The sequence below is a fragment of the Lissotriton vulgaris genome, unplaced genomic scaffold (genome assembly GCF_964263255.1).
Source record: "Lissotriton vulgaris unplaced genomic scaffold, aLisVul1.2 SCAFFOLD_485, whole genome shotgun sequence".
Lineage (NCBI taxonomy): Eukaryota > Metazoa > Chordata > Amphibia > Caudata > Salamandridae > Lissotriton > Lissotriton vulgaris.
Window position 1 is genome coordinate 1078560 of NW_028244829.1, and position 22354 is coordinate 1100913.

Below are 22354 nucleotides of genomic sequence, written 5' to 3' on the forward strand. Positions count from 1 at the left end.
GCAGATAATTAAAGTAAAAATGGAATCTATGGACTGTGACGTCTTTACTTCTGGCAGCCATGCACTCTGCACAGTGAACACCAATCTCTTTGGACCAGATATGCCCATGCCCTATGGCACTTGGTAAAATGTACTGTTATCAACCTCCTTAGCACAAGGAAAAGCCATTTAGCCATTTGATCAGAAGAGGATTGGAGGCTTCTAATTGTCATTTTGATTGAATCTCTCTTAGTTCCTATCTGAAAACCTAAAAGGGGCACAGACAAAGTACAAGGAGCTGATGCCAGTGAACTGGTTGGCACCACATACGCAGGAGTGTGCCATGTCCAGTGCTACTGGAGATTTATTCCAGGGGAAAGTTTTCTAGGCTTCAAAGGATATGCATAAGTTGAGGAACATATGAGAACATTATGCACTCAGTGGAAATATTGTATGGATTGAAATGTATTCTTTTGGACTGCACAATAGTTGCTAGGAATAAATTTACGTCCCTTGCTTGGCTACATACCAAATGCCCCTGCATAGGTAAAGCTAATTGATTTTAGGTTTCAATGAATTCTTATTGAGTTTTCCTATTACAGACGTGTTATGTGAAATAGTCATAATGAATGCAAGAAAATCCCCCCCCTTCCACCCATCCTTCGACTTGGTCTCTCTCCACCCACCAAGTGATGCCCCCTTCTGAGCTTGCGTTTGGCCTGCTTATGCTCCCATCCCTTTCCCTGAGTCCAGCTGTACCGGGTACCCCATTAACAAGTATCTTTTTTTATGCATTAATTATATGGGTTTCCCCTCTCAGGTAATTAGCTATCTTTTCCCAGGTAATCAGCTGCCATAACCGCTGGATCCATAAGTCTAAGGGACAGATTGTTGCACTTCCCCAGAGTGCAAGAATAGATTGCTAGGCAGCAAGCAATAAATGGGAAATCCTTTCCCCCCTAGTTGAGGGTGGAGATTATGTGTCTGCTGTTAAGACACATAGGATGAACATCTCCTGGTTTCTATTTGTAGCCCTGCCTTCAATTTGAGTTACACTAGCTAGTATATTAGCCCAATACCCATTTATTTTAAGACATGGCCATAGTCTATGCATAATTGTATCTGGTTCCCACAATGTCCCACATTCAAAGGTCTAGCCTTGACAATTTTATTGAACTGGTTAAGGATGTGATACCATCAATAAAAGATCGTGCACAGCAATTGTCAACCACATGCGTGGTGCACAAAGTTACCCGTCCATGTATATATTTCTTGTGCTTAAGCTCTAAATTGATATTTTGTTCTTTTCCCCATTGTCTTTGGTATGCAATACATGGCTGGGGAAGCCATGTATTAAGAATTGCCTATATTCTGGAAACCAGATGTTGTGTAGTTGTTAGGGTTTCCACATTTTTTAAAGGTTGTAAGTGGTCTTGAGGTGCAGTACTTTATCAGTGGTTGCATCGCCCAACAGTAGAGAAAGTGTTGGACTTTGGAGGGATGTAAATTACTATTCTGCTCCAATCTAAACAATAGTAGGGAAAGAGTTGGACTTTGGAGGGGTTAGATTTACTGTTCCTACTCCTACGTGAGGAAGATATGGGGAACTGTTGGAATTTTAAGGCATTAGATCTACTATTTCCACTCCAATGTAAACAAAATAATGGAACGTGTTAGTCTTTGGAGGGGTTAGATTTAATATTTACACCTTTCTGAACAACAGTAGTGAAAGAGTTGGACTTTGGAGGCGGTAGATTTACTATTCCTACTTTCATGTAAGCTAAATCAGGGAAAGTGTTAGGCTCCGGAGGAGTTAGATTTACTATTCCTACTCCAATCTAAGCAATAGAAGAAAATGTGTTTGATTTTGGAAGGGTTACATTTTCTATTTTCGACTCCAATGCAAGCAAATGCAAATGAAGTGTTGCAGTTAGGAAGGATTGGGTATATCATTACAATTCCTAATGATTTTTTTAAATAAATGTCAATATCTAACAACATAAAATTATTAAAACATATGTTTTATGAATAAATAACATTAAATGTAATTAAAAAACTATTTAATAATCAAAAGCATAATTTGACGCATAAAAAGGAAAATAAATATATTTAAATGATATGCTCTTCCTTCCTACTGATCAAAAACACCAACTCAAAGCAAACGAGGAAAGAAATGATAACTAAAATGATAATGACATTAAAATAGTAATCACCTAAATTAAAAACAAAATTAAAACGAGTAATAAATATAAAATGCATTTACAAAGTTTTTTAATAAATATACCTTTCAATAACATTTTCAACTACAATAAAGAATTTAAGTAACATATAATCACTTAAATATTTTACATACATAATTACAAATTCAATATTCAATTAAACTAAAAAAACGTTTTTGTAAAGCCCTATTTCCCTACAAACTCAATAGCCAGCTACTAAATTATAGATTAGTAATTAAACTATAGAAAAATAAAATGGACATTGAAAATCTCAAAATACACTAAAATAAATAAAATAACAATTAATGAAGTAAACAATACACATAACTAATTACCAATTAAATATTGATTTAGCATAGAAAATAAATGAAAATAAAAAACAAACATTTATAATTTAAATAACTTCCAAAGCTCTTTCCCTAGAAACCCAACCTGCTATGAAATTATAAATTACTAATTCAATGTAAATTCTTTTTTTTTTTTTAATTTTTGGAAACCTTTATTGTGCAACAAAAGCGTACAGGTACGGGCCCACAACCATTCAGGCCGGCCGCGAAATCAAGTGGTAGCACAATAGGCAAAATCAAAACAGCTCAGCAGTCCCTGAGACGAGGAGCATCAATTATCCGAAACATCACATAGTGGAAAAAGGGAGGACCACTGAGTACAGGATAAATGAGGTTAATTTTTGAAGTTATAGGTAAGAAGGATCAGACGCAGTCACTTCATCGAGAACACATGGCGGGCAATGATCCCAGCGGATTAGCAACAAACTAAGCAATAATTAGAGGATCATCAGAAGAACTTGAGGATAATAACAAACAATACAATACATACTGGTCAGTACCCGCCCCATGATCGTGAAACATCTTGACTAACGTTAGTGGAGAGACCAACAGCAGAAACAATAGGCAGCGCTACACCTAACCACCCAACTGACCCAAAGGAAAAAGGAAAGAGTAAGAAGAGTCAAGAGAGAAAAGAGAAAAATAAGGCCCATAGAACCAAGACGAAACAAAAGACCCACCCCCAAACCCCCCACCCAGCACGCATGCAGAGGCTACGGCCTACCCCCCCCTAGCAGTGTGCCTGTCGCCCAAAAACCGAGTCCCAAAATATAGACTCAGAGAAGAGAAAAAGGAAAGGAAAAAGAAGACATAAAAAAACAGTGGGGGAGGAAGACCATCAAAAATATAATCTCGGCCGCCCACCCCCGACTCTGCGACCGATATGACACCAACAGTCAATTCAAGCAACGTCCCACTTGTCCCACTTAGTCCCAGCAATACAAGCAGTAGCAAGCCAGGAAACGTCCTTAACCTTGCCCCCTGCAATCAAGTTGGTCAATGGAGTCCAACAGTCCAGCCGACGCCGCGGATGATAGGGGCGCCTGGGAAGGCCAACACAGAATGAGGGGTCGTCCACCAAAGTCCACCAAAACCATTGCTGCATGACCGAGAGTGGCACAAAGAGGATCAAAACAAAGCAACAATCCATCGGAAGCAGCAGGCCAGGGCAAGAACACCAGCTCCTGGAAGGGTTGAAGAGTCACGCCACCAGAGCACAAAGAAGACGGCAAACATGGCGTCCAATGACGATGCATCAACCTCTGCACGGAACAATGAACACCAGACATCTTACGATCCACTGCGGTCATCACTTCAGCTGAGTCAGGAGCGCGATCAGCCAACGCCTCCATATGCACCTGGGTAGGCAGTTTGCTGTGGTCTGATGTAGAGTGTGGCGTAGTGTGCAGCACTTGGGGGCAGTCACGGCCACCAGGAGAAATAACGTCGAGCCTGCTTCCCAGATCTCGGGCATTGTCGCGAAAAGCAGTTTTTATAGCCTCCAAAGCGCCCAAAACATCGCAGATCCCCAGCGGTGTCTCAGGAAAAGAGGATGCAGCAGTGTCCGTCACCCAAGACTCACGGACGTTTAGCAGTTCTGGACACAGGTCGCCATTTTCACTCACCGACCACGAACCACTCCGATGAACCGGTAAGCACCGCTGGGCCGGAGACGTAGGGGCAACCGATCGCATTGCAGCACCAGCTGATTCGATTCCAGCGAGCATCCGGGCCCCCACTCGCGATCTGAGGACTCCAATGCCGGGCATTCAGTGTGCGATGCAGAAAATGGCGACCGTCACAAAACAGGAGCAACAAAGAAACTGTCCGGGCCACTTCCAAGCCGGGAAGGATACAGTGTATTCTCCCCGGGCACAATGTATCCAAGCACGCAAAATCGCTGAGCGGGATGGAGCGCTGCAGCGAGAGGCACAGCGCGACAGTCTCCCGCCGGTCGATCGACTTCGCCTCCTCTGCTGTGGCCGCTGTTGTTGTGGCCGCGTCCGGCCGTCCCCACTAACAAAGACTCGGCGTCGTTCCCACGAAGAGCCGGGAAAGAAGCAAGGACGCCCCACCGCCGCTACCAGTCGGAATGAGACGGGGAACACACCATTGTGTTCAGGATCGTTTCCCCCGTTCACTCGCTGGGTTGAAAGGCAGGATGAAGGACAGGATAGTGAAGTAAAACGCGAAGGTCGGCGGAGCCGAGGGTCTAGGCGGCCATCACGGCTGCAAGCTAGGCTGCTCCCCAATGTCAAACATTTTGATTACACATTACAATTTACAAACTGTACAAAAAATTAAAACAATTGTATTATAACTCTAAAATTTACAAGTAATAATCAATTCATTAATAATTAACTACAAAACGATATTTAATACAACTTTATTGAAGTAAACAATATTACATACAACAATATTTTTTAATACAATATTATAGTTATAAAAAACGATATTCTTGCCCCCTAAATTCTGTTCCTCTATGTCTTTATATTAACAATATTTTTGACATGAGATTCATGCAACTCTATATTTTTATCTCAAAAAGAATGAGAGGGGCGCCTTACCACCAAAGGAGTAGGACACCGTATAGACCTCAGTCAAAAAGAAATCCCCTTTGGGCAACCTAATTCACGGAAGCACATGCATTCATACATGTAGTCATCTCACCATCAAAGGACAAACCTTAAAAAATGCAAGTACTTTTATTTCAGAATTAATAAAACAGATAGAGAAGACAAAAAGTAAAAAACACTGTTCAGCACTTGTTGCAAACATAATTTAAAAACCACCCACATTTATACAATAATGGGAGAACCTGCAAGAAAGATTGTTTCTAATCACCTAAGCAGGCCCATACATCAGACAAAATTCATTATAATGACATTTTTGATTTTCGTATAAATGAATTGAACAATAATAACAAATGTCTTAAACAGTCTACAGTACGCCTGTTACCAGTAAGCGTTGACGCGTTTCGGTGGGTATTACTCCCAGAGTAAATTAAGAATCTGTTCTGAATCCAAGGTATCTATACTGTATTGGCTGCAGTTATCCTTTCGCAGTCAGGGTTTGAGGGGTTGTTAAACCTCACTCCCACTTATTCACCCCTGTTTCGTTGTTGGAATATTCTCCTAACCTCATGTTTCTCACACCCAATGATAGAAGGAGATGGGCCGATATATGTCTCTTTCAATTAAAATTGTGAATTCAGTCATCAGACCCCTTCCTCTCTTTCTTCTTGTGGAGTTTTAGACTATTGTTTAGTTCCCGTCTTTTTTATATTTCCGTCCTGCTAATTTGCAACAGATCTTACTGACACTCGGACATCCATTACATGGTATGAGGTGCCTCCGTAGCCGGGAATCACTATGAAACACATTTGTTATTGTTAAATTAATTTATATGAAATCAGATGTCCTTATCATGACTTCTGTCTAATGTATGGGCCTGTTTAGGTGATTAGAAACAATCTTTCTTGCAGGTTTTCCCAGTATTGTATAATTTTGTGCTGAACAGTGTTTTTAACGTTTTTTCTTCTCTATATGTTTTATTAATTCTGAAATAAAGTACTTGCATTTTTTAAGGTTTGGCCTTTGATGGTGGTGGTATTATGTTCTGGTGATATGACAACATGTATGAATGCATGTGCTTTGGTGAATTAGGTTGCCCAAAGGGGATTTCTTTTTGACTGGACTCTATGGGGCTCATTTATGAGCCCCTGTGTCACTTTTGCACCACATGTGCATCACTTTTTGTGATGCACCAGTGGCGTAAAACAAGCGCCATGTTGCACCACATTTACGAAGTGACGCATCTAGGTAGATGCGTCACTTCGTAAACCCCTGCGCTACATTTTACCTGCGGCAGGTATACTATATGCAGGGTGGGCGTACCCCCGCAAGAAAGGGTCGTAGGAGTGGCGCAGCGAAATCTATCAGATGTCTCTGCGCCACTTCTAGGACGCCAATGTGTCAAAACCTTACGCTTGCCTCATGGCAGGTGTAAGGGTGACGCAGGCCCTTTCACATGGGGCTTTCCCCATGTGAAAGGAACATTGCTGAAGTTGCGTCAGGCTTCCGACACAACTCCAGCAATTCGCCACTTTTTGCACTGACAGATACGTCAGTTATACTGACGTATCTGTCCTTCCTTGTGACATGATGCGTCATATTGTAAATATGACGCATCATTGGTGTCGCAAGGAGGATGCACTGAGAAGTGGCGCATCGCTGCTTTCACGCAGCGATGCACCAATTCTCGTAAATGAGGCCCCATATTTTTAAACAATATTCTTGCCATTCACCAATAGAATATAGCTGACACCTCAAAATGTATCTCAGCGCAAATTGAATCCCTTAATTCACTCCTGCACTCTAATCTCTTGCAATAATAGTTGCAAGTACAGTGCAAAAAGCATGGGGGAGAGACTGTGTCGTTGTCTTGTGTCCCATTGGATTCTAAAACTCGAGATGCCATTCACTTGTTTTCTGGTTGACCATAAAGCGCATCAACCCAGCCCCTGAATCTGTCTTCTATCTCAAATCTAGGTAGTGCCACATTATCATGCCCTGATCTACCCTGTTGAATATTATCTCTGGGTCGTTCCACAGACAACAGCACTGCCTTCTTACAATGATTCCGTGCCAAGTCAATTAGATGGATTTTTTTTAAATTGTTGCCAGTTAATCTGGTTGGATAAAATTGGTCTGGTTGGTGGGTATCAATGGCGACAATAGCCATTTTATGCAGTTCGCCATTACCTTGATGCAGATCTTAGCCTCCGCATTCAACAGCGCAATCATGTGATAAAATGAGCACAAAGAGTTTGGATTTCAAGTTAATTGTTGCCTCAACATCAGGTGAGAAAGTCCTTGGAAGTTATCTAGACCTCCCCCTGGTGTGGAGGTAATAAAAGTGCAATTTTGTTTTTATAAATACTGGTGTGTAACCATCTGGGCTATGGGATTAACCCATGCTCACGCACTTTAAGGCAGCTAATACTTTGGCGAAGTATGACTGATAAGGACACAGAGCACAAAACGTATACTGCTGCTGGGTATGATGATTACCATTTATAGCTTCTGACAATATGCAAGCTGAAAGCTTTCAGTTCGCCCTCATTGTTTGTTTGATCCTCTTCCTTTGCATTCCGGATCTCACCAATGTACTCCTGCATGTATTCTGCGTGCACCTTGTTTGCTAGCATGGTTCCTGCTTTGTTTCCCCTTCATGAAAATGTGCACCTACTCTAGTCAGGATGTAGTTAGCTTTATTGTACTCCAAAGAATGCAGTTAGCTTTATACCGAGGTGTCTCTCAGTCTGCCTGGGTGGGGCTGATTGGCGCTTTTGCTTTCCAGGATTAACCAGGTCTCTTAAGAGTGACTCGGTCAGATCTCTCTTCTTTCCAAGGTCATTCAACGGTTATCTGTATCGGGCAATGGTCAGATACAGCTTGGGGTCCCTGCTCTACCTCTTGAACTCTGCAGTCGTTTTTGGTCTATGGAGATATGCTCGATTCAAGCATAGGATTGGCGGACTGCTGAGAAATGGCAATAGTTCATTGTGAGCAGTTGTTTATGGCACCATGACTCAATTGAGCCCAAGTTGTTGAGCAGTGTTTTCCTTGTGGCTGATAGAACTGGTGTCCTCCCTATCCTCTGCTGTGATTTAACTTATGAAGTTGCATCAACTAATTAAAATCCCCGCCAAATATATCTGGATTGTCCGAGATCTGGACTATCGTTTTGTCAGGTCATTGAATTTCTCTTTGCCCTACATTCGAAGCATAGATCATCGGTGTTCTAGTAGGCTGGCCTTCACATCCACCCACTACAATCAGTCTCCAGCCTCTTTTGTCAGCTTTAGACGCTCACTCTACAAATGTATGTGTATCAGAAAGATATATGGTGACCTCTGTTCCCTTGGTGTGGCTGCAGGTATATCTGTGCATCCTTATATTGACCTTAGTCGTTTATGCGAAGATTGGAAGCTGTCTCTTGAGGCCTAGGAGCTGCTACATTAGGGGAGTGGAGGGCCCATTAACATTGGGGAACTGAAGCTTATCTGATTCTGGTATAGCATGATCTGTCTTGCAATGAGAGAAGGTTTTAAAATGCCCTCATGGAAAAGGTCTGCTGGGGTTTTGCACTCTTCTTTTTCCCAGTTATGAAAGCTATCACCCTCCAAAGCTGGGGTGAAATCGGTGTTGTGGTGGCTGAGTGTATAGGAGAGAGGAAGGAAGTCAAGCCACTTCTCTCAGTTATATGGTCCCCTACCGCAGCATAGTTTTCACTAGAGTAAACATTTTGTGGATGTTACATTTTCCTCAACCAAGCTAGTTGCCTACCACACCCAATCCATGAAGAGGCATTTCTTCTCACTCTGCTTAATGATCTAGTTTCGAATAAAATGGGAGTGTACGACTCAATATTATCGCAATGTGGCCTGGCCTCACCAGTGAGTAAGGGTGAGTCACGAAGCACTAAGCTTTGACCTAAATGAATGCAATTAAAACATATTTGTTCCCTTAAACTAGAAAAGGCAGCTAATATAAATTGGGATTTTTCTTAACATCACAGGTGGCTAAACATTTTTAGCACTGAAAAGTCAGTGCTATTAAATGAAAATGCTTTTTGGGAGATTACTTTAATTTCTTTCATAATTTAGTTTACGTGTGACTATTTCTCTTGGCAGTTTTCTGCGGATTATTTCTTTTTATTAGCACAGAACAAATCACAGGCGTATTGGAAGGGCTGAACTAATTATTTTAGTGAGAATTTCGTTTTCTTGTTCCATTATATACATTCAGCTGATATTTTGCTGAATTTTTCAGTTAATGAAGAACTTGAAAGGAAAGCTTGCAAATATTCATTATTTAATCTGTATGCTTTCTTCACCATGCACCACTATTAATTGAAGTTGTATATCCAAAATTGAGCCCATGTGGAGGAAACAAAGAAGACGCACAGCATAGCAGTAGGGTGGAGAGTGATAAAAGGCCCACCAAGTGGAAGATTTCCTTTGTCTTTGGAGAGAACCCTGCCTAATCCCCCATGGGATCTGTTGGCGTGGAGCATACTGCCTTAAATCCAATTTCTCTGGCGCCCCAACAACAAGGACTGGGAGCGGTGTAGCTTCAATATGGGCATACGTGCTCCCCCGACTGGAGCTGTCACTGTGATCAAATTAGTCTAGTTGGTAAAAGTTGATAAACATTCTAATAAGAATGACAGACAAAGTTTGTAGTTTCAAATTTGTATGTAAAGAATTATAGGCAGAATACAAAGCATGTGTCATAACCAAAATTAGCACAACGTATATAAATCATAAGTACAAAGAACTCAGTCTGTTCTTAATAAAATCCGGCATAGATTCACCTTCTAAGAGTAAGGATAAAGATCTCCTTCTGATAGGAATCTACAAGTCCTTTTATAGGACTTACAACAAAGATGTTCATACATTCTACTTGGGTATGCGATTCTCAGGAAATGCAATAATAGTGAACAAGCAATAAGAAACATTTTACTACAGAATACATTAGAACAGTCTCTCATTCACAGTGGATCTTTGTGCCTCACTGTTTAAAAATATCACCAGCCGCCACAGCCCAGGCCAGCAAGTTCCCTTCTTTATTTCTTACATTTTTAATCTGATCCTGATCACGTTAGCCTTGTAAATCAATATATCCTTTTTTAATCTATTTCCAGGCAGAAGGATATGTCATTGGAAGCTGCATTAAACATATCCCTATTGCGGGCCGAGATGTCACCTATTTCATTCAGCAGCTTCTAAGAGAGAGAGAAGTGGGGATTCCACCTGAGCAATCCCTGGAGACAGCAAAAACCATTAAGGTAAACTTTCAGCCGAGTTTTCTGGTACATTCACTTGACTTGCAGAACAGCTGGAACTCACGGCGATTACTTTGTACAATGTATTGTTCCTTGAAAGCATGTATTTTATTTCTTGTTCGCTTGTGTCCTATTGTTTTCTGTTTGTTTGCTTAGTTTAATTTTTCACTACTATGGAGAGGTAACAAATTACTGGCCGTTCTACTGTTATTAGTGGTTTTTCGTTTTCCTACCAGCAAACCCCTAATCAAATAGAATTGATATACCTTTGGATTTGACTCATAACTGTCAAGTTGCCCATTTTAAGTGGGCCACACGTTGGGTTCAGGTACCACCATCCATCCACAATGCACTGGATCTTTCTTGCGCAGGGCTTTACTTTACCACTGCCAAATTACTTTTCCTCAGCCGCCTGGAGGCTGAATCAGGGTGTTTTTCCAACTAGACCTAATGGGAGCAATGCAATCCAGGTAGGCACTCTGAAGTTATGTAATCCAGTCAGGACCAGATTGACAAAACTCTGGAGTAATTCTTGAATTTGAAAGCCATCACTCTGAACTGAAAGTTGCCCTGAATAGTGGAGACTGGGGGCCTCTTTTTTTGATCAGTTAGGCTCTCATTAAGACTCGAGTAAGCTGATTTTTGTTGCAGGGATACTGGAGGGTCAGAATCTCAGATTCCGGCTGTTACATTCGCTCAAAATTCTGGTGCGTATGACTTTTCTTCTAGGAATGGCGAATAACTGCATAGACCCAGTACTGTGGGCTTATTTCTGTGCTGTTTTCAGTGATTCCAGGAAGAAAGCATTACAGGCAGAAAGTGACAGCGGGAGGACTGGTGGCAGGGAGGTGGAAGTAGGGGCTAGTGGTTGGAGGTGAGGGATGGGCAGGAGGTCATGCCAAGCTTCAGATGGTCCAGGGTGAATATTGTCTGCTCCCCTTTACCGCTGCAGGGGTCACGTGGAGATCGGGCAGCGCTCTTACCCCGGAGCCACTGAAGCCTCTAAAAGAATGTAGTGTCTCCGGCTCTGGAATGATCATGTTTGGAGTTTGTGGACTTGATAATTCAGGGCCTGAGACACTTGGAATTGCGAGTGCCAGAATTTCACCCTAGGAGAAGTGTTGCCTCTCGTAATAAGGGGCTTGGTAGGGCAATCTTTTATGGCAACCAAAAGTACTTGGGAATTTTGAAGTTCTTAACCTGTCCACAAGCTCTTTAAATCTAGTTATGACTGAACATCTATCTAGCTTCTGGTCAGAATTCAGTCCCCTCTAGTCCACACACTATCTCAGTTCTGGAGTAGCCCTTAGTAGTAGCGTTGGTACCCAGCGCCATGTGACAGGACCAATAATCACTGGAGGACTCATTGACCTTGAAGTACAGTATCTTGCCCACTTCAGCTTCAATGTTGGGCTTTAGCCAGGCATGATGTCACCAGAGCCAATATGACAGATACTGCAGCTGGTTAGTTCAGGTAGCTCAGGGAGCAGATCAGAGAACTGCTGAAGCACTTTGTTGCAGTCAGTTCAGTTCAGTTCATAAATCTTTATTCGGATTCCAAGAATCCATAAAAGCACAATCAAACAGTTTTATAATAATTTGATAAAATCCATATAACATTTTTTAGACAGTACATTTGATACACCATCAACAAATCGTTAATCAATATAACAAGGTTTCCATATAAAATTAAAAGTTCAAGGATTGTTCATCATCTTACGGGCTCGGTAGCTATTTTCCAAAAAGTGCAAGTGCAAAAGACTAATTCTTCATTTTCTAAAGAGAGCAGCATCTGGTGGGCTTTTTCCAAAGGAACAGGTCTCTGTTTTTTAAAAAATGGGGTTAAAAGCCACTTCACATATTTTAAATAGTAATTACAAAAAAAGAAGAAGTGCAAATCAGTTTGTACACTCACCCCGTCACAAGGGCATGGTGTGAGTCCCAGATTGGGCCGATAGCCAAGGGGGAAACACAACAAAAATTGAACAGTTCCTGCTCTCAACCAAAATAAAAGGCTTCTTTCCCAATAAGTCATGGGCAATGTAAGATATATTGGTAGGGGGTGCTTTTCCAGTTCTTTGCTCATATAACTCAATACGGAGGATTTCTTAGATCCATACTGATCCTTTCTGAGTTGTAGAGTGTATAAAGTGCATTTTTCAACTCATTCTTATGAAGTGAGTCGGCTCTACTCGGGTCTAGAAAAAGACTACCTTTGTCAATACTACATAAACTCTGATAGATCCCAGAGAGCCAAGAAATATCCATTCCTCTCTCACATTTAAGACAGTCCCTTATAATTTCTTTCGATAGGGATGCAGATTTGTTCCTCCAAACTGAAAGCCAAAATAGGGCAGGAGGAGCACTAATAAAATCACAAATAAAATGTAAGTTAAGTTCCCTATGGCAGATATATTGGGAGGTAGAAATTGGAACACCCAGCAGCTTTCTACAAAACCGGTTTTCTTCCTGCTGGATGCAATGACTATTCACCAACCCCCATATCTCAGCCCCATACGTAGCTACTGGAACAGATTTGCAATAAAAAAAACATTGTAATTGCTAAATTAGCGCCTTTTTTCTTCGGACGGGGGAGACTTAGAATAGAGTTGATGGCCTTTGAGAACTTGCTCGTGGAGTGGGCCGAATGCCCAGTCCAAGAGCCGTTTCGCAGCAAAGACCATCCCTAAATAGGAAAAGGTACCAGTGGACATTAATCTATCAATTCCTACCAATATAGAATTAAGCTGGCGTTTCCCTGGTCCACAAGGCATAATAAAAGATTTTTTTAAATTTACACGTAAATCCAGACCGTCCATACACTCAACAAAGGTCTTAACCAAAATACGCAGAGAGTTTGGCGTGCGACCTATAAGGACCGCATCATCTGCGTATAGGAGTACTGGTAGCAATTTGCCATTGATTGTAGGCACGTCTGGAGTTGACAATTTCAGGGAATTTCTCAGCCCATTAATGTAGATAATAAAAAGCAGGGGTGCTAAAACGCACCCCTGTCTAACTCCCCTGCCCACCATAATAGCTCCCGAAACCTCGCCACCCACACCAATCCTAACTTGTGCCTTAAGATCTGTGTGGAGGTATGCCAAAAAATGTACCAAAGGCTCATCTGAGCCATAATCCAATAAAATAGACCATAGCTTGGTCCTATTAACTAAATCAAAGGCGGATGATAGGTCCATAAAGGCCAAATAAACTGGGGAAGATCGGGCAATGGTATATTTACCAATAACCAAATTAAGATTTAGACTCTGTTCGGTCATCCCAACCTTACTACGAAAGCACAGTTGACATGGCTCTAATATACAACTCTCCTCTGTCCATTTTAAGACCCTATTATATATGACTCTACCCAATATCTTTAAAGTATTGTTGAGCAAGGAAATAGGTCTATAGTTAATAGGTTCCGATCTGTCCCCCTTTTTGTAGATTGGGGTGATGATACTCGTAGGCCAGGTACTTGGCTTAGGGGCTCAGGGTAAATTATTAAAAACATTCAAGAGGAGTGGGACCCAGAACTCTGGTTTCCATTTAATTAAATCTATAGGTAGCCCGTCTGAGCCCAGAGCCTTTTTACCAAGGCTCTGGGCAATTGCCTCTTCTACCTCTAACAAAATAATTTGCAAACAGGATAAATGGTCTGCAAATAATGATCTGAACCATGCGGTGGGGTAGCATACATTTTAGAAAAATGGCTCTCCCATGAGTCGCTGGAGATGGAACAGCTAACCGGTGTTAATTGCTGACCCATATTACGCAAATCCCTGATGGCGGACCAAAATATGTTGCCCTTCTTTCCGCCAGCTGACTCTGAAAGTACTTCCCAGTGCTTACTAAGGAGGGCACCCTTCCGCTCACTTATTACAAAGTTGTACCTCTTCCTAGCTATTCTTATGTCTGCAGGGCACCTTGGTTTGGAGGTTAGAGCCTTGCGTAGATTCCTATTAGCCTCTGAGCATTCATGATCAAACCACCTCAGTTCTTTTTCAGCCTGAGAAATTGGTACTGACAAGAGGGATTTGATTACTGAACAAAGTTTGGTAAAATCTTCAATTACCCTTAAATGTAGGCCCTCAGTTGATAAGCAAGAGGCGATTAGATGCATATGCCCCTCTGCCTTTGTCTGGAGTAATTTACCACTATCAACCCCCCTCCATTTTAATCTTAATTTTTCTGTGGAAGGTGTCAGATCCCTTGCCCTGCAGTGGGTAGTATACACAGGGCGGGATACTAATCTCAATGACACTTTGAGGGGATTGTGGTCCCCATAATCTGTTGCATAGACCTTAGCAGCCAATAAGCAATCTGCAAGACAAGGGGAAACAAAAATAAAATCAATGGTTGAGGAGCAATCCCTTCCTCTAAATGTAGGTACCTGTTGATTTATTGAAGAATGAGGAGATTCAATGCCCACAACATCCATTACATTAGCAAGAATGTGCTGACTCAAAAAGGTGTCTAATTCCAAGCCCCTACGTACGGCGGGGTCCACATGTGGTGTGCCCACATTATGTGATTTAGGTGGAAGTTTAGCATTAAAATCCCCACCGAAAAGGATCCCAATAGACCCATCTAAACCTTGCTGTCTATCTAAGTTAGAAATATTAGTAAAAAGCTCAATAAAATTCCTATTTGGAATAGAATAAAAATCATTATTGTAAAAATTAATTAAATAAAAGGGAACTCTTCTTTTATATTTCAATATTTGAATATTGGGACTATTAGTGGGTATAACCTTAATGCTCCCTCCAGATGCTATGCTGATCCCAATAAACAAACCCCCCGATGCACGGCCAAAATCGGGCTTGGGTGCAGTTAAGCTAAAACAATGAAAACCTTTTATGTGTAAATCGTGTGTGGCCCAAGTTTCTTGAAACATTATAATATCTTGGTCGGATATCATACGCAGCCAATTCGTGTCACCTAGCCTTGTTTCAAGACCTGCTACGTTCCAACTCAAGACGTTAAGCTCAGTGGCAGTTTTGGTCTTTATGGAGATTTGGGCAGTATTAGATATGTCAGTGCGGGCAGATAATACAGATCCTGTATCATCCCCTATCTGTGGTTGGTGATCAATTGATTCTGGTAACTGCATATTCCTTAATTCCCGAGCATCTAACTGCTCCATCAAGGTAGGTAGTATAGAGCCTGATATATCCTCTGGTGCATTTCCCACACATTTGATTACATCGACTGGCCTATATAGTTGTCAATCCTGTGCATCTAGATTTGAGAGGGCTTGAAACCTGTTACTGCCAAACAGGGAAAGATGTGCATTGATAACATGGGGGTTTTGGGGTTTGTAGAAATAGCCCAACGGTAATGCACTAATGCTAGTATTTAATGATACAAATTGTTCCTGAATATCTAATATCCGTCGGACCATGTGAGGATTGCGGAAGTTGATTACAATACAATCACCGCTAATATTCTTGGATGAATGACCAACCCACCCTACTCGTCTCATCATAAGGATTTCATTCATGTCTGAAGCATGAAATCTTTTATATTTGGCCAGCCACTCAACAGATTTATTGCGTAGCTCTGCCCAAGACTCCCTCTGATCCCTGGTAAGATGTGGAACACCAGCTAGCACCAGCACATATGGGCAGGATTTTGGAGGTAGATTCAAAACATCTTCATTTGGTCTTATACGATTATCTTCCATGTGGCTGGTGACAATTGCACCCCTACTTGGATTAGGTGCCTCTGGACCGGAGATTTTACCGGGTGTCGGATGCCTAGGATGACTATCTTCGCCTAGTATTGTATAATTGACATCAATACTTCTGGGTATATTTTGTGCCACACTTAGGTCAGAATGGGGCTGTGAGAGATGAGGATTATTATGGTCCCCATGTGCACTACATAGGTTGGTTACTGTGAGATCCTTATGCGCCACAGTTCTCGGGGCATCATATCAGCAGCAGAGTCGAAACGCCAGAACGCCATACTTCGACTCACCTCACTTCGGAGAGAATAGCAGCGAGCGGTGTGCTGCGGGCGGTGAGCGGCAGTCACCTCGAGGCTCCGGTTCCCGCTATCCGGCCCCCCCGCACCCAGCAAGAGCAAGAGAACTCTCAGATTCCGGTGCCGGAGGAGGGGAGGCTGCGGACGAAATTGACGTGGCACCCCGCCTAACCACCTAACCCCCTGTGGTAGTGACCTCGGGGAACCGCGGTAGTCCGCTGTGGGCCGCCGCAGTCAGTTGTGGGCGCTGCGGCCCAGCAAGCCTCGGCCGGTCGGGCGAGAAAGCTGAGGCAGGCACAGGTGAGGTTAGGTGAAAAAAACAGCATCAGTATCAGCTCCCAGCATTATATCAGTCCTGCGATTTGTAGGATTTGATACTATCGGACTCCCACTCCTCCTCCCCCCATTATCAATAGAACAATGCATTCTGGAACCACTAAGATTGTCCAAATTAGAATCAATCCTTTGAAGTCTTCCCCAGAGTGAATCAAAGTTCTTATTAATCACCTCTTTTAGTTGAAGTAAGGCAGAGTCTAACATTTTCTCTACCGCGTTTACTAACAAGGTTTCTGCAATAGAGCTAATATAGCTTGTGGCCACATATTGGATTGGGGTTATGTCAGTCTGTGTACCCCTAGAATCCGAATTACCATCATCATTAAGGGTAGTAACTACAGAGTAAATTTGGAGGTTGCTAGGAACAGAACGTTTAGCTTTTGAAGTTCCCTGTGTTCGTTCTGTTCTCTTCCTTTTATTGACTGTTGCTTTTACCTTAGCACTCCCATTGGATTTGGCCACCTGCGCCCTAGTGTTAATGCGGGGTGCTCCTATAGCTACAGTCATAGGAGAGACAGCCTCTGAAGCTTCTATGGAACTTGCAGCAACAGTCCCTTGGGATAGCTGAGGTATACATGCAAAGTTCGAATCATGTGATGGCAGGCAGGATTGCAGCAAGGCCGTATCCAAAGACATACGGCGTTCAGTAATCTGAATTTCATGGGATAGCAAGGATTCTGCCCTCAGAAGGAAAGCATTCAAGGTACCCGCAACTCCTTTTTCTTATTCATATTAAAATGATAGGTATGCAAACCCAACCCACTAATAAAAAAAAATACAATCTAGAGAGGGTGGAATTAATAACCAGCCGCCAGCGTATAAACCCTTCACAGTACCTTGGTAATCCTTTGGGTAAATAGCAAATGTCAGGGGGTGGCCCAGCCCATCCTCCTCCGGTCTCCGCTGGGCGACGGACGGTCCCGACCTTTGCCCGGGCTTTGCCCGGACAGCGCCCGGGCCCTCTCGCACGCGTCCCGCGCTGCGGGAGGACTGCGCTGCCTTTGAGGGCCTCCGGCGCCCTCTGCTGACGCGTGAGATGTTTTGGTTTACCAGGCTCAAGAGTAGCCTAAGATCCCGGGATGTATTTGTGCTGTAATAAACACTGATTTGTTGTAATTGTCTGACCGTTGGTTTTGTTGGGAAGTCTTGAAGTGCTATCGACAACCCGCCTGAGACAGGGAACTTTGTGTGAGGGGACTTGTTAGAATCGTGTGGAAAGCTTTGTGCGCAAAGGTGGACTACATCAGTTTGAGTGGCCAGCATAAGTCGAGGGTCACAGTGCATGGATGTTCTTGAGTGATTGAATTCTATCGATCTTTTAGAGAGGCAGACTGTTGGACTTGGCCCTTTTCCCCCAAAAGTTTTCGCTTTTCGCCCCCCTAATTTGAGATGTCTCCCCCATGGGGAAGGTTACCGAATAGGCCATGTGTGGTGTGAGATGCCATGTTAATGTTAAATGCAATGCAATGGTGTGTACATTTATTTTCCCCCATTGTAAACATGTACCCTGGTGAAATGCTGCATTTGTGTTTTGCATTTAAAATGGCTGCCAAGGCTATGCGTTGTGCCACCTGATTGCAGGAGGTTAGCAGTCTAGTTGTTAGGTACCCAGCCACCCCTGCATTTGGAGGAAAAGCCTGGCACCCAGGGTGCTCTACTCCTCCCCCTGAGCCAGTTAAAACTAGTTCGCCTATCTGAGGTGGGTTAGCGGTCTAGTTGTCTGGTACCCAGAAATCTCAGCATTTGGAGGGACCTTCTAGAAGCTTCCTGCCTTTCTGGGATAGGGAGAGCAGTAGAGATGTGATGGGCAGAGACAAGGCTGGGACAGGAATGTGAGGGGACCTGCTGCAAGGGGATACCGCCACTTGGGCCTGTGTGCTGGACCCTGCACCCATCTAGGACCCCCCTACTGTCCCCAGGGCTTGTGAAGCCCCACTTCAGGAGTTCAGGCTGCTGTGTAGAAGGAGGGCCACGCTGCAGTGGTGAGGTGGTGAAAGCCTACCACCCTGTTTTGATGATGCCCCCACTACCTGCTGACCTGGCCCTGCAGTGCCTACTGCTCTGTCCCCCGGGCACCTGAAGAAGGAGGGCCCCCCTAGGTCCCTGAAGCTGCCGGGACCCTGCGCCACGCAAGCACTGTGCAAAGAAGCACCTAGAAGGGAAGGAGCATCTTGGACCCCCCAGGAGGTGAGGAGTGTTACCCCGGGGCTTGCTGCTGGGACTGTCCGCCCCCCCTTGCGCTGTGTGCCTGGAAGTGCTGGCATGCAGAAGACTGCTTTTGTCCCAAGAGTGCTGTGACCAAGACTGCTCTGCTGATTTCCTGCCAAGCGCTATGATCTGGGAAGCGCTGGCCTGTTAAAGAACTGAATTGCTGAGTGCCTGCTAAGCGCTATAATCGTGGAAGCGCTGTGCTGCAGAAGCCCTGGGTAGTCCTGAAGTGCCTGAACTGTACTGCCTGCTGTGTGTGCCTGCAAAGTGCCGCTTCAACCAAGCACTGGACTGTTGGAAGGGCTGCCTGGCCCTGGATAATTGCTGCCTGCTAAGCGCTGTGATCTAGAAGCGATGTATGAGGAGCTGGGCTGAGGAGAAGCGCTGTGTGGTGGCTAGCGCTGCGCAGCTGGAAGAGGCTGCTTTTGTGTATCTAAGCGCTATTGTGCCAGATCCTGTCACCTCTCAGCCTTGAAAATTGGGCAGGAGCCTACCACACCTCCGCTCGGGGAGCAGTTTATGCGTCTGTCTGGTGAGGCCTCGAGGCACATTGTCGGTGCCTGCCTCCCTCCCTACTGTCCAGAAAGCCGGAGCGAGGAGCAGAAGCGTGGAGACATTGCCAAGAGCCCGGTGAGTGTAGGGCTCAAACAGACTGTGTTGGGGGGTGTATCAGGGCATACTGTCGGTGCCCAACCCCCGGTGCCAGCATTACGTGGTGAACTGCCGCCCCCGGGACTTGTACTTTGCTGCAACTAGGCCGCCCTGCCCCTGCTGAGAACTGCTGTTGTGCCCTGTTAGCCCCCGTTAAGCAGAGGAGGCCCTGGCCCAGGGGAGGTAGTGACTGAGGGTCCCCCTGAACTGGTCCAGTCCCCAAATTAAGTGCTGTTTGGCTGTCATAGGAGACAAGGTTGACCCCTGGCTGGTGAGGGTTTTAAGCCAATAGTGGCTCCCTGTTAGCTTTTTATGCCTGGAGTGCAAGTCAGGCTATGAAATTTATTCGCAGGTGTTCCTGCCTCATGATGCCTGCCTAGGATTGATATCAAAGTTGTTACCTATGCAAATGATATGCTAAAGTGATGCTCTTGCGCCTAATGTTTATGGTATGCTGAATATCTTGCTAAAGGTTTCATGCCCCATGTTTTAGGCCTGCTCCGCCCTATGCCAGGTGTTGATGCTAGGTGCGTGAGGTTCTTTTTGCAGGAGGTGCTAACGCAAGTCCGGTTGTGTTCCTGCCTAATGTCTGATTTCACCCTTACAGCTTGCTTCTAGGTGATGCCAAGGATGAAGGCCTGAGTTTGCCCTGCAATATTGATCCTATGTTTTATGCATTTCCTAACATCCTTTTCATTTCAGCTCGACACTAATGGACTCCTTACCTTTTCTAACTTTTCCCATTTTTCCTTGTACATAATCCCCCTGGAATACTTGCTCAGGTGCCAGTTGGCGCCTCATTGTGATTACTGCTCTTATTGTGTTTTACCTTTGCAGGTCGGAGATAATACAAATCTTATTCTTTTTTCCAACCAGAAGCGGTGTCGTTTCTCTTTTGTGGTGTGCCTGGTGCGTCGTCTGTGGGTACTGCGTGAATGCTTCACACATGTCCTCTTAAGTTTGGCCTGACCACTCTGCTCCATGCTACCACCTGTAGAATTGGTAACCCCATTTCTGACACAGACAATTACTTGTTTTGATGATTTTGAGAGTGAATGTGTAAAGTGAGATTGTGAAGGATGGTGAACCGCTGCGAGGGGGAAAAGAGTGATGTCAGAGAGTGTAGTGCTGCGATAGGTCAGTTAGTGTAACACCGCGCTGGGATTGGTTGGTGATTGTGGTTGGTTGAAGATAATTGTTTTAATCATGTGATGCTTTAAGGCACTACGTGATCTATGTAGGGGGAGAGAGGAGTGGTGACTCGAGTGGGTGAGGAAGTCCCACCCGAGGACACCCTATCTCATTACATGGAAACAAATGTAGGGCTTCACACTATCTGTATTCAAAATTGGCACAAGATTACTGAGAAAGAGGGAGATTTGGCTTTTCCATATTATGGGTCATTTCAATTAGAGGTATTGAATCAATTGATGGGAGTGATATCTTCATTACGGCCCCCACTCAGACCCAACACAGTTTAAAGCACAAGATGCTTGGATGCAAGCAGCTCAGGCAAAGAACAGGGAAAAATGTCAAGGACGAATGAGGAAGGCAATGAAAGCATATCAGGATGCGCAATGGAATGCACAGTTGAAGAGGAGGAGAATAGACACCATCGAGGGAGAGAGGCTGGACCTACTATTAGTAAAGGACGAGGCACTCAGAATAGGAATGGAGATGATGGGAGTGAAACAGATGATAGCTTGTTAGACAGATTATTAGCAGTCCCCCACCATACAATCCACACTCTGAAGAGGGAAGGCCTGAATTGGCAAATGCAGCGAGCACAGAAAGAATGGTAACGCCACAGGTAGGACATAGTGCAGGAGTAATGAGAATGATTTAAGCAGGACCAGAAGGGACAGGAATGCCAGTATTTGGATGTGCAGAGGCAAGTGGAGTTAATGGTGCTATAAGGTTACCAGAAGCCCTTACGGTACCCGTCACCATTGGACATGTAGTTTCTGTGAATGATCCGAGTTTAGGAGAAAGCATGCGTCAACAGCAGTGGTGTGTGGAAACTGGTATCCCATTGCCAGCAACTGCAGACTCTTCAAGGGTGCGTGTTGGGTCTTGTACAATACAATCAGTGTCGCTAGCAAATTCGAATTCAGACCTTAGAATGTGGGAAACTCCAGTTAGGGGACTCATGGGAAGGATATCAGAGGTAGGTACAGACCAGGGAGTTTCTGAAGATCAGTATGTCTTGCCAACTACAGTAGCAGGAAGTTGACAAAGGGAGAAGAATGGTGAAAAGGAAGGACAGAGCAGTGTCTCGAGTCAGGGAACGATCAAAGCTGCAGTAAAGGCAAAATTGTTAGATGTAGTAAGATTGAAAGCAGAGGGGAATGAGATAATCAGTGGGAGTTTGCCTTTGGAAGGGATAGAACTTTATGAACAGGATGAACTGTTGTTCGTAGCAAAGGATGTTACTCGTAAAGCAAGGTGACCACATGAGAAATTGACAAAATTGGCCCAAAAGTATGATGTGGATTTGTCTAAGATGACAATGCTACAGGGAAACCGTAGGCTGACCTACTCTGATCAGGAACTAGAGCAGAAAAGGGCCATACGGGTGAAGACGCATATTTGAGAGTTGGTCATAGGGATACGCACATGAAGCATGCTTGAAAAGTGGGAAGAAAGATGGTCGAAGAATAAGAATGTTAGGAAGGTGATAGAGGGAACGCCTCCACCAGGTGGAGGTATGCATGGAGTTGAAGCTTACCCATTGCGAGAGGTACCAAGTGGAGGGTATGTGGATGTGCTTTGGAG

General features: G+C 44.0%; 1 protein-coding gene across 3 annotated transcripts in view; it reads left to right on the forward strand.

Moving 5' to 3' along the window:
- Positions 1-22354, forward strand: part of LOC147666710 (actin-related protein 3B-like) — a 605074-nt gene that overhangs the window by 453585 nt on the left and 129135 nt on the right. For all 3 annotated transcript variants that reach the window (XM_086948942.1, XM_086948944.1, XM_086948943.1), the window contains one exon: positions 10256-10399. In XM_086948942.1, the coding sequence (XP_086805068.1) occupies positions 10256-10399 (144 nt within the window). The remainder of the gene's footprint in view (positions 1-10255; positions 10400-22354) is intronic.